The 13290-nt window shown below is 34.2% G+C and overlaps 1 protein-coding gene across 5 annotated transcripts in view; it reads left to right on the top strand.

The window, feature by feature from the left end:
• The window catches only part of LOC139525342 (high affinity 3',5'-cyclic-AMP phosphodiesterase 7A-like), a 66457-nt gene that overhangs the window by 29719 nt on the left and 23448 nt on the right, over window positions 1-13290 (top strand). Inside the window, exon 1 of one of the 5 annotated variants that reach the window (XM_071320580.1) lies at window positions 7266-7404. The exons of the other annotated variants lie outside the window; for them this stretch is intronic. Within the exon in view, the coding sequence (XP_071176681.1) occupies window positions 7332-7404 (73 nt within the window). The 5' untranslated portion in view covers window positions 7266-7331. Of the gene's footprint in view, window positions 1-7265; window positions 7405-13290 lie in introns of those variants that run through there. 5 annotated transcript variants of the gene reach the window in all.

Raw genomic sequence — 13290 nt, 5'->3', positions numbered from 1 at the left:
TAAATACATTATTTTAAATAGTTTAAGCATGTCACTAATGCAGTTTGCTCCGTTTTTTTACGCTAGTTTATTAGTGCGTTTATTTATGGGAACGGCAAATATTTGCCTACACCTAGAGCGCTTTGATCCAAAAGAATTGCCGTATGTGTCCTATCAGAATCGAAATAATTCATGGGGGCTTGAATATATCTAGATTTTACCACAGGTTGTCCCTTTATGCCGATATTTTACCCCTCGCTATCGCTCAGGGGTAAAATATTTGTCATAAAGGGCCAACCCGTGGTAAAATCACGATATATTCAAGCCCCCATGAATTATTTCTTAAATAACCTTTATTTCAAAATATTCTGAAATGCTTAGACTACGGCCTGCACCGACGTCAACCCTAGATACAATAGGTAAAAGCCACATTGTATTACCCCTGCATTTGAAATTCCACTAAATATAATAACACTTGCATTCAAATAGTTTCACCAAGGTCCAATAGTTGACCTATGTATTTTAATGCAGAGAATTAACCATTGATTACTTTGGATTAATTTCTTACACCTGGAAGATACAGCCAACAATAAGATCAAGATCTTCATGATGTAACAGATTTATAACAACTTTTGTTCCCTGTATTTAAAACTTTAAATCCTCTAAGCCTTATTGCAAGTCTTAATCTATTGCTGTTTTGATATGATCGAAATACCTTCATACTTAATAGTTCATTAGTACCAAGGGGCCTCAGTACAGAGATGTCTAAGTAGTTACTATTGTAATCACTAGCCAGTCAACACTGAGGTTGTGAGTTCAAACCTTGCTCGTGCGGGTGCACTCAACTCCAATCTTAATCGACTAGGATTGTCAGTTTTCCTATCGAAGGTCAGTGATTTTCTCCAGGCATTCTGGCTTCCCCCACCAATAAAAACTAGCCTCAACAAAATAGCCTAAATGCGGTGCTTAAAAGTGGCTTTAAAACATGAAAAAATTAAATTATTAGTACCAAATTGTAATGAGCATTTTTAATTTTTAAAGTTTCTTGGAATTGCCATTTTTATCGTGTAGAGATATTTATGGGAATTATTAAGAATTGTCTGTTTAATGAGAAATTCATATGTTTATGTTTTACATGGCTAAAATGGGAACAAGGTCGAAATGGGTACAAATCTTGTACAAATAATACAAAAATAAACAATTTGTTGAGTAAAAAACTTTTTCTTCGTGTAGTGTAAAGTTAAAAATATACTTAAGACTGAATTTAGACAAGAAGTAACTATATTTAGAGATTTACAACACATTTCTGACTAATCAGCTCAGTAAATAAGTCATATTTGAAAACTACTGTCTGATATATGTCTGAAAGAAGGAAAATCGTCATAAATTATGGTATGATTTACTGGTATACAACTGACCTTGACTCAATGTGACATATATTAACAATGCTGTGTGTCCATACCACAATAATATGTTATTCTCTTCATTCATTTAGAAGATATTCACGCTCACAGATCCATTATTTGATGTTAGGTGGGGGTGGGACTCACCCTCAATGTGGGAGGGGTTGCTCCTGAGATTTTAAAACTTTATGACCCTTTTTGGAACGGGGATGAGTGTGCTGAATACGCTTCCATTTGTATTTGTGCTTGATATTTAATTTTTCATCTATTCCCATGTGCATTATTGCTGTACTAATACAGATTTTACTACTGATCAGTATAGATTATTGGGTTTTCTACACATTGATATCGAAAATATCAGCTGCGAGCCACAATGTAAACCTTTTTGGCGAGTGAGCGTAGCAAACGAGCTAAAAAGTTTCACATTGTGTTGAGCGGCTGATATTTTACGATATCGATACGAAGAAAACCTGATTATCTGTTTATCATTCTATTACTGTTCTTTTTCTATCTCCTTAAGACACTTTTACGCTTGACAAAAGAAAGCTTGATAACGTCTCCTCTCGCATTGTGACGTCGCTGATAACTTCTCCTCTCACATTATGACGTCGCTGATAATGCCTGGTCTCGTTTTGCAGTCTTGATACGAGAATTACTGAGTGACAGAGCAGGGTGATATAGGCGTAGGGAAGGACGATAAAATGCTGTATCATACTTGTTGAGACTTCACAAAGGTGTATTTTTTAAGCATACGATTGCTTCACTTAGATTAAACATTTGTTATGCAGGATGGCAAATTATTGCTTGTTGTCAGAGATGAATTGATTAATTTTGTGGGCCAGGTTGAGCTAATGTCCTAATTTAGCATCCATAGTCTGTTAAATCTTGACTTCTTTGACATGTATTCTAGGCTAGTAACCTCTGTGAGGTTTTGTATTCAATGTACTTTTTTGTATCAAATTATTCAAAGGTCAGACTTGTATTTTATCTGCAATATATAGATTTGTATGCCCCATGTACAAATTATATAAAGGGGGCATTATAAGTTACAGCCGGTCAGTCTTTACCATATCTGGTTAATTGTAGTTTTGGTATATTATGGTTTACTTTGAAGTTCAACTGCACACACCAACTGGAAACTAATACATGTAGTACACATTTGAATTAATTGGCTAAATAAGGGGTCTGACCTAGATCCACTATTCACTGATCAGGTCATAGTGTTCACCATGAAGTTGCAATCAGATCAACTTGAAGAATACCAAGTTTAAAATCTAAGAAAACCTATTTGTGGCCAATGGCTGTTTTCTACTCTTTGATCAGGTTGTTGTCACTGACATATTCCCATTTCCATTTTTATACGACCGCAAGAATTGAAAATTTTTTGGTCGTTTATTGGTATGGCGTTGGCGTTGTCGTCTTCGTCCAAAGACATTTGGTTTTCACACTATAACTTTAGTATACCGGTAAGTAAATAGAAATCTATCAAGTTTAAACACAAGGTATATGACCATAAAAGAAAGGTTGGGATTGATTTTGTGAGTTTTGGTCCCAACAGTTTAGGAATTAGGGGCCAAAAAGGACCCAAATAAGCATTTTTCTTGGTTTTTGCTCAATAACCTTAGTATAAACTATAAGTAAACAGAAATCTATGAAATTTTAACAACAAACATCAAAAATTGTATTCTTGGGGTTCTATGATATGCTGAATCTAACCATGAATTTAGATTTTGGATATTGGACCATAATAGGTAAATGTCCAATTTAAAATTTTTAAGATTTTAAGTTCAAGTTCATAGACCACATTCATTCTGTGTCAGAAACCTATGTTGTGTCAACTATTTAATCACAATCCAAATTCAGAGCTGTATCAAGCTTAAATGTTGTGTCCATATTTGCCCCAACTGTTCAGGGTTTAACCTCTGCGGTCGTATAAAGCTGTGCCCTGCAGAGCATCTGGTTTGTTATTATATTGTGACGATTTCATTTTTATACAGTATTTTTTTGTTACTGTATGAAAGGGACTCCATCTGAAATTAGGATTAATGTAATAGTATTATACATCATCATAACAACTTCATGACAGGTTCCTGCCTAATTTATTACATATTTACGTAAGATTGCTATATTTTTTTCTGTTTATGCAATTGTGATGTCAGTGATTTTTACTGAATTCGGTCCATGTCCTACGGCTGGTAGACAAGTGGCTTTATATAAGACATAACATACTATCAAGAATAATCACATAAATATTAGAAAAAACATTCAGGTCTTTCCCAATGTAGGGGAAAGAGCTTAACAAAGCGAAAACATTTATTCGTGATCAGGCCAAGCACATTTATATTGGTTTCAATATTATAACTCAATGGGTTCCATATTTTATATCCTGTCTTGTATAAGTAAGTGGGGGTACTATTTTTTGTGTGTTTTCATTTTCCATCTCTATTGAACTGAAGGTAATGAAATTTAGAACTTTATTTCAAAGTTTAAGGCTCTGTTTTGGTTCATGCTTTATAGCTCTATTAAACATTGTGACTGTGACAATTCTGTTTCATTTAATGGTTCAGTGTTAGAAGGATCAACATTGTTTACAAAAAACATGTATGGGTTCAAGGACGTGACAGATTGTTTCTGGGTTCAAGGTTGAATACTCCAGTCAGTAGAAGAAAGTAACTATTATGGGTTTAAGGAAGTGACAGATTGTTTCTAGGTTCAAGGTTGAATACTCCAGTCAGTAGAAGAAGGTAACTTTTATGGGTTCAAGGAAGTGACAGATTGTTTCTGGGTTCAAGGTTGAATACTCCAGTCAGTAGAAGAAAGTAACTTTTATGGGTTCAGGGAAGTGACAGATTATACTAGGTTCAAGGTTGAATACTCCAGTCAGTAGAAGAAGGTTACTTTTATGGGTTCAAGGAAGTGACAGATTGTTTCTGGGTTCAAGGTTGAATACCAGTCAGTAGAAGAAAGTAACTTTTTCTGAAGTATGTCAGTGACAACAACCTGATCAAAGAGTAGAAAACAGCCATTGGCCACAAATAGGTTTTCTTAGATTTTAAACTTGGTATTCTTCAAGTTGATCTGATTGCAACTTCATGGTGAACACTATGACCTGATCAGTGAATAGTGGATCAAGGTCAGACCCCTTATTTAGCCAATTAATTCAAATGTGTACTACATGTATTAGTTTCCAGTTGGTGTGTGCAGTTGAACTTCAAAGTAAACCATAATATACCAAAACTACAATTAACCAGATATGGTAAAGACTGACCGACTGTAACTTATAATGCCCCCTTTATATAATTTGTACATGGGGCATACAAATCTATATATTGCAGATAAAATACAAGTCTGACCTTTGAATAATTTGATACAAAAAAGCACATTGAATATGATAGATTGTTTCTGGGTTCAAGGTTGAATACTCCAGTCAGTAGAAGAAAGTAACTTTTATGGGTTCAAGGAAGTGACAGATTATACTAGGTTCAAGGTTGGATACCCCAGTCAGAAGAAGAAGGTTACTTTTATGGGTTCAAGGAAGTGACAGATTGTTTCTGGGTTCAATGTTGAATACTCCAGTCAGTAGAAGAAAGTAACTTTTATGTGTTCAATGAAGTGACAGATTATACTAGGTTCAAGGTTGAATACTCCAGTCAGTAGAAGAAGGTAACTTTTATGTTTTCAAGGAAGTGACAGATTGTTTCTTGGTTCAAGGTTGGATACTCCAGTCTGTAGAAGAAGGTTACTTTTATGGGTTCAAGGAAGTGACAGATTGTTTCTGGGTTCAAGGTTGAATACTCCAGTCAGTAGAAGAAAGTATCTTTTATGGGTTCAAGGAAGTGACAGATTGTTTCTGGGTTCAAGGTTGAATACTCCAGTCAGTAGAAGAAAGTAACTTTTATGGGTTCAAGGAAGTGACAGATTATACTAGGTTCAAGGTTGGATACCCCAGTCAGTAGAAGAAGGTTACTTTTATGGGTTCAAGGAAGTGACAGATTGTTTCTTGGTTCAATGTTGAATACTCCAGTCAGTAGAAGAAAGTATCTTTTATGGGTTCAAGGACGTGACAGATTGTTTCTGGGTTCAAGGTTGAATACTCCAGTCAGTAGAAGAAAGTAACTTTTATGGGTTCAAGGAAGTGACAGATTATACTAGGTTCAAGGTTGAATACTCCAGTCAGAAGAAGAAGGTTACTTTTATGGGTTCAAGGAAGTGACAGATTGTTTCTGGGTTCAATGTTGAATACTCCAGTCAGTAGAAGAAAGTAACTTTTATGGGTTCAAGGAAGTGACAGATTGTTTCTAGGTTCAAGGTTGAATACTCCAGTCAGTAGAAGAAGGTAACTTTTATGGGTTCAAGGAAGTGACAGATTATTTCTGGGTTCAAGGTTGAATACTCCAGTCAGTAGAAGAAAGTAACTTTTATGGGTTCAGGGAAGTGACAGATTGTTTCTGGGTTCAAGGTTGAATACTCCAGTCAGTAGAAGAAAGTAACTTTTATGTGTTCAAGGAAGTGACAGATTATACTAGGTTCAAGGTTGAATACTCCAGTCAGTAGAAGAAAGTAGCTTTTATGGGTTCAAGGAAGTGACAGATTGTTTCTAGGTTCAAGGTTGAATACTCCAGTCAGTAGAAGAAGGTAACTTTTATGGGTTCAAGGAAGTGACAGATTATTTCTGGGTTCAAGGTTGAATACTCCAGTCAGTAGAAGAAAGTAACTTTTATGGGTTCAAGGAAGTGACAGATTATACTAGGTTCAAGGTTGGATACCCCAGTCAGTAGAAGAAGGTTACTTTTATGGGTTCAAGGAAGTGACAGATTGTTTCTGGGTTCAAGGTTGGATACTCCAGTCTGTAGAAGAAGGTTACTTTTATGGGTTCAAGGAAGTGACAGATTGTTTCTGGGTTCAAGGTTGAATACTCCAGTCAGTAGAAGAAAGTAACTTTTATGGGTTCAAGGAAGTGACAGATTATACTAGGTTCAAGGTTGGATACCCCAGTCAGTAGAAGAAGGTTACTTTTATGGGTTCAAGGAAGTGACAGATTGTTTCTGGGTTCAAGGTTGGATACTCCAGTCTGTAGAAGAAGGTTACTTTTATGGGTTCAAGGAAGTGACAGATTGTTTCTGGGTTCAAGGTTGAATACTCCAGTCAGTAGAAGAAAGTAACTTTTATGGGTTCAAGGAAGTGACAGATTATACTAGGTTCAAGGTTGGATACCCCAGTCAGTAGAAGAAGGTTACTTTTATGGGTTCAAGGAAGTGACAGATTGTTTCTGGGTTCAAGGTTGGATACTCCAGTCTGTAGAAGAAGGTTACTTTTATGGGTTCAAGGAAGTGACAGATTGTTTCTGGGTTCAATGTTGGATACCCCAGTCAGAAGAAGAAAGTAACTATTATGGGTTCAAGGAAGTGACAGATTGTTTCTGGGTTCAATGTTGGATACTCCAGTCAGTAGAAGAAAGTAACTTTTATGGGTTCAAGGTTTGATGCCCCAGTCAGTAGAAGAAGGTAACAATTCTCAGTCTTGGTTCATGGTTTAGTGAAGGTCAACATTTTTTATGGGTTCAAGGAAGTGACAGATTGTTTGTTGGTTCAAGGTTGATCATACTCCAGTCAGTAGAAGAAGGTTACGATTCTTAGTCTTGGTTCATGGTTTAAGTAGGTCGATGTTTACGGCACACATGTGACGATCAATCATCCTAAGGACAATTATTCTTACCTGTTTTATCCATCTGACATATATATATAAGTGCAATCACAAAATAATTGACTATTTATGCTAAAGACACTTATAGTTATGCTAGGCTTTAATGCATTAGTATTTTACAGTAATATTTTTATCAATTTAGAGAATGTGAAAAGTATGAAAAAGTAATGTACAGATTTGATTGCTGTTTTAAAGTGTTTTATTTAGACTGATTGTTTACAGAGAAGAACTTTTAAAAAGGTTCAAATGGAAATTTTTAGTTATGAAATTTGTTATTCTGGATTGGAATACTACGATGATTCATTTATAACAATGTATGGTAAGGTCATTTCTTATATTTTATACTCAAATCTACAAATTACAGGTGTCCATATGTTAGTCTCTGTCTTAAATGTTAGTCTTAGAAGTAACTTTTATTTTTGCATTAGTAAATTTTAGTTATTGGGATTTAATAAATCAAAAATATTCTGCTACAAAGTCAGTGATAAAGGTAACATGGTTCCCTTTCTTAATAATCTTGTCTTATAGACAACTTTCAAATTCCTGAACATTTCTGTAAATTTCCTGTTTCATAATGCTTACCAGTATTATATTATTACGTCGCAGTTGAAGAACAGAATGTTCGATGACATCTGTTTACTCTGATTGACCTTGTGACACGTGTTACTCATTCATAAAAACAACTGGAGTTTTGTGTATACAAGGATATCCCCTTTTAGTGTAATATTATGTTACTTATACTTCAGCCTGAAGAGTAAAGCAGGCATTATATAATGATAGGTTTGTTCGTTTGTTTTTCATTATTTAGTCCATACACGGTTGCCCTAATTTCTACTTCCTGACTTTCCCTACATCCATTTAATCATTCAGGTAGACATCTGAAAACTAATTATTTAGAGCATGTACTTTATTTCACGTTTAAATAATTTAGCGTTTAAAGCTATCCCAAATTCATGTATTTAGTTTTGATGTTATATTTGTTATTCTCATCGGATTTTGTCTAATGCTTAGTCCGTTTCTGTGTGTGTTACATTCTAATTTTGTGTCGTTCTTCTCCTCTTATATTTAAGCGTTTTCCTCAATTTTGGTTTGTTACCCCTATTTTGTTTTTTTTGTCCATAGATTTACGATTTTTGAACAGCGGTATACTACTGTTGCCTTTATTTAGCCATTTCTAGCCCACTGAATTGCGTCAATTACATTTCACATTGTTCATTTTACTTAAAATATAATTAGATAAGAAAAGATCCAACTTTTACATATTTGCCATGATTTATATTTGCTTTATTTTTCTACTGGTGAAAGTCATACGACCCATGAAAATTAGTAGGTTTACAGTATATATAATCTAGTAGAATCAGTAATCCAAAAAAGCAAGTGATTAAGGATATAAAAGATTAGATAAAAAAAAAAAAAAACTTTTAATAGTCTAAAGGAAATAGTTATAAATGATAATAAAGAAAAATTATAAATCAAAGTGATAAATATATTTGGTTATGCTTAAAATCATGTAGAACTATATTTCAAGATCAGTCAATCAGTGATTTTTTTTTCAAGTACTATCCAAGGACCATTTTAATGTAACGTACATTCATCAAATACCCACAGATTTCAATAATCCATAGATTAAGATGGGTACAATCATTGACATAAAGATAATATTCTATTGTTCATAAATGACCATTCTAATTGGTTGTATGGACCTCATGATTATAAATACTAGACACCACAAGGACTCTTCCAAATACCAAAAACAAAATAATTTATTTATCTTTGCCCTAAAGGAACAGAGAAGTTTTTCCTAAACTGTGACAAGTTATGAATTGTTAAGTGCGGAATTGATAGGCAAGAGAGGTTACTTAAAAGTGGAGAAAGCAAAAACAAACGGAAAACGGGAAAAGTATATTTTTGGGGCTGCAAATAATTTTTATACGCCCGTCGTCTTTTAGACGGGACGTATTATGGTATACCGTTGTCCATCCGTCCATCCGTCCGTCGTCCACACTTCGGACAATAACTCAAAAAGGCTTTCACCAATGTCCATGAAACTTTGGTGAATTGTTTATATCTATTGATGTAAGCTCCCTTTCAATTTTTATAAATTTCAGATTTTAAGTTTTGGATTTATGGGGCTTTATTCAAAAAAAAAGGGAGATTTTCAACACTTCGGACAATAACTCAAAAAGGCTTTCACCAATGTCCATGAAAATTTGGTGAATTGTTTATATCTATTGATGTAAGCTCCCTTTCAATTTTTATAAATTTCAGATTTTACATTTCCGTGTTATGAATTTTTATGCTTAAAAAAGGGGGGATTTTCCAATTTTGGGACAATAACTAACACTTTCACAAAATTTTATGCAACTTTGATAAATTGTTTATATCTATTGACATAAGCTCCCTTTCCATTTTTATAAATTTTAGATTTTATATTTTCTTAAGTAATGAATTTTTATACTTAAAAAAGGGGGATTTTATGAAACTTTGGTGAATATATTAATGTAACATCCCTTTTGATTTGTATATATATTTCTAGTTGATCATATAAATTCATTTAAAGCATAAAAGACAAGTTAAAAGAGCAACGGGCGTATCATGCGCTCAAGTGCAGCCCTTTATTAGCTCACCTGACCTGAAAGGTCAAGTGAGCTTTTCTCATCACTTGGCGTCCGTCGTCCGTCGTCCTGCGTCCGTCGTCCGTCGTCCTGCGTCCGTCGTCCGTCGTCCGTCGTCCGTCGTCTGTAAACTTTTACAAAAATCTTCTCCTCTGAAACTACTGGGCCAAATTCTACCAAACTTGGCCACAATCATCCTTGGGGTATCTAGTTTAAAAAATGTGTGGCGTGACCCATCAAACCAACCAAGATGGCCGCCATGGCTAAAAATAGAACATAGGGGTAAAATGCAGTTTTTGGCTTATAACTCAAAAACCAAAGCATTTAGAGCAAATCTGACATGGGGTAAAATGGTTGATCAGGTGAAGATCTATCTGCCCTGAAATTTTCAGACGAATAGGACAACCTGTTGTTGGGTTGCTGCCTGTGAAATGGTTATTTTAAGGAAATTTTGCAGTTTTTGGTTATTATCTTGAATACTATTATAGATAGAGATAAACTGTAAACAGCAATAATGTTCAGCAAAGTAAGACCAACAAATAAGTCAACATGACCAAAATTGTCAGTTGACCCCTTAAGGAGTTATTGCCCTTTATAGTCAATTTTTAACAACTTTTTGTCATTTTTTGTAACTTTTCTAAAAATCTTCTTCTTCAAAACTACTTTGCCAAATTTAACCAAACTTGGCCACAATTATCATTGTGGTTTATAGTTGTAAAAAATGTGTCCGATGACCCAGCCTACCAAACAAAATGGTCGACATGGCTAAAATTAGAACATAGTGGTAAAATGCAGTTATTGCTTTATATCTTTGAAACTAAGACATTTAGGGCAAATCTTTCAAGATTTAAATGTCCATCAGAATAAGATATATCCCCTCACAAATTTTGAGTTGAATCGGACAACCTGTTGTTTGGTTGCTGCCCTAAAATTGGTGATTTTAAGGAAATTTTGCAGTTTTTGGTTATTATCTTGAATACTATTATAGATAGAGATAAACTGTAAACAGCAATAATGTTCAGCAAAGTAAGATCTACAAATAAGTCAGCATGATCAAAATTGTTAGAGGACCCCTTAAGGAGTTATTGCCCTTTATAGTCAATATTGAACAACTTTTCGTCATTTTTGTAACTTGTATAAAAATCTTTTCTAAAACGACTTGGCCAAATTTAACCAAACTTGGCTACAATCATAATACTAGGGTATCTATTTAGAAAAAAAGTGTCTAATGACCCCGCCTACCAACGAAGATGGCCGACATCAGTAAACACATTAACAGGTGAGCGACACAGGCTCTTGAGAGCCTCTAGTTGAATATCTTATCTTTTTCCAAGTGTATAAACTTACAAGGTTTAATTCAGAAAATCATCTTTAAGAAGTCAGTATCTAGAAATATGCTATTATTGTTGACTATTATTAGGGGGCACAAAATAAAGAAGATAGAGTGACACTTAAAATGATCAGCAATAGAAGATCAACAAAAATAGATTTTTGTCATGAATTGTATGCTCTTCCTCCACAATGTTGGAGAGTCTCCTCTGTTTAATATGCACATAGATCAAGAGACACAGGCTCTTTTAAGGCCTCTAGTTCAGTTTCATTGTAAAAAACTTATGTTTAGACTAAACAAAACAAACATACTAAATAATAGTATAAATAAATGAAGTAATAGGTAATTTAAAACTCCATATATCATCAGGACTACCTTCTTTTAAATGAGTTGTAGAAATATTGAAGCGTTTTGATTTGAGGACTAACATGTGTAACTTAAATACGACATATTTGTACAATTTATAACTGCTATTCAATCCATTGTGCTGAACTAGTAACCTTTTATAAATTATCGGGTGGTTTTCACATTCAGTGTTATTAAATGTAAATGGGTTTCAGCTAGTTTCTCTTGTACCAGTACATTTAAATGTTTTTCTGGTCGTGTAATTTGATAGTATTACATACAAGGCATGTTGTCTACAATAAATTGACAAAGTACTATAGTACTGCATTTAGTGTCTATACATGTATACAAGTTTTAGAGAATGTAATTTATCATTATACACGTAGAACTTTAGGCTTTCTGTCTTCAGGAGGCTCATGAGTATAAGATTTTCAGAAAAAAATTGAACATAAGTTTTTCATTACAAATTTTATTTATTACCTTTACTAGTTGTTACTTTATCATATGGTACAAAAATAATTCTCAAAAATCAATTCGTGTTGGCCCCAGGTGACTTTTAAAATGATAATTATCTCCCTTTTGTGCAAAATTGCCATTTTTTGGCATTAAAATTGAAATATCTTTTTTAACTCATCAGTGACTTATATTTTTATGTCTCCACCAATAAGTGCTCGGGGACATATAGTTTTACCCTTGTCCGAAATTCCATAATTCCCTCATTCCGTCATTCCGCAACAAACCATTATACAGAGTTTTTTTTCAAAACCTCTTCAGATATTGGGCTGATCTATGGAATGTAAGTTCTCCATGATAAGTTACAGATCAAGTTTAAGTTTCATTCTGCTCCTCTAATTTTTGCCAAAATTACGGGCTGTGGACTTTGATAAATTGTTAAAAATCACAGTTATACAGACTTTTTTTCTAAATGCTTTTAGATATTGGGATGATTTTTGGCATGTGAGTTAACCAAGATGAGTTACAGATCAAGTTTAAGTTTTGTTCTGCTCTGCTAATTTTTGCCGAAATTACGGGCTTTGGACTTTAATAAATTGTTGAAAATCACAGTTATACAGACGCTTTCAGATATTGGGCTGATTTTTGGTTTGTGAGTTACTCATGATGAGTTACAGATCAAGTTTAAGTTTCGTTCCGCTGGGCTAATTCTTGCTATAATTTGATAAATTATTAAAAATCACAGTTACACGGACCTTTTTTCTAAATGCTTTCAGATATTGGGCTTATTTTTATATGTGAGCTAGCCAGGATGAGTTACAGATCAAAATTTAAGAAATTAAGGGTTTACAACTTTGAAAATTGTTCAAAATGACAGTTATTACAGACATTTTTGTCGAGCCTGCAACTTTTGTTGCAGAAAGCTCGACATAGGGATAGTGATCCGGCGGCGGCGGTGTTAGCTAACTTCTTAAAAGCTTTATATTTTAGAAGGTGGAAGACCTGGATGCTTCATACTTTGTATATAGATGCTTCATGTTACGAAGTTTCCGTCAGTCACATGTCCAATGTCCTTGACCTCATTTTCATGGTTCAGTGACCACTTAAAAAAAAAGTTCAAATTTTTTGTAATGTTGAATTCTCTCTTATTATAAGTAATAGGATAACTATATTTGATATGTGCGTACCTTGAAAGGTCTCGTGATCGTATAAGTTGTAGTTGCGTTGTGTTTTGAATAGAGAAAAAGACGTCTATACAAATGGATGATTTAATGCTGGTATGATACAATGACGTTAATACATAGCAACCATGACGTTACATATAGAGAGCGGTAACCCGTATAAGTACATGTATGAATCCCGCGTAATGTGATTGTCTCTATTTGTCCTCGACAAAGGTCCTCATGTCTGTCAGACAGTTTTCACTTGACCTCAACCTCATTTCATGGATCAGTGAACAAGG

The sequence above is a fragment of the Mytilus edulis genome, chromosome 1, assembly GCF_963676685.1.
Source record: "Mytilus edulis chromosome 1, xbMytEdul2.2, whole genome shotgun sequence".
In the NCBI taxonomy this organism is placed as follows: Eukaryota; Metazoa; Mollusca; class Bivalvia; order Mytilida; family Mytilidae; genus Mytilus; species Mytilus edulis.
This window is presented reverse-complemented; position numbering and strand designations above follow the sequence as displayed.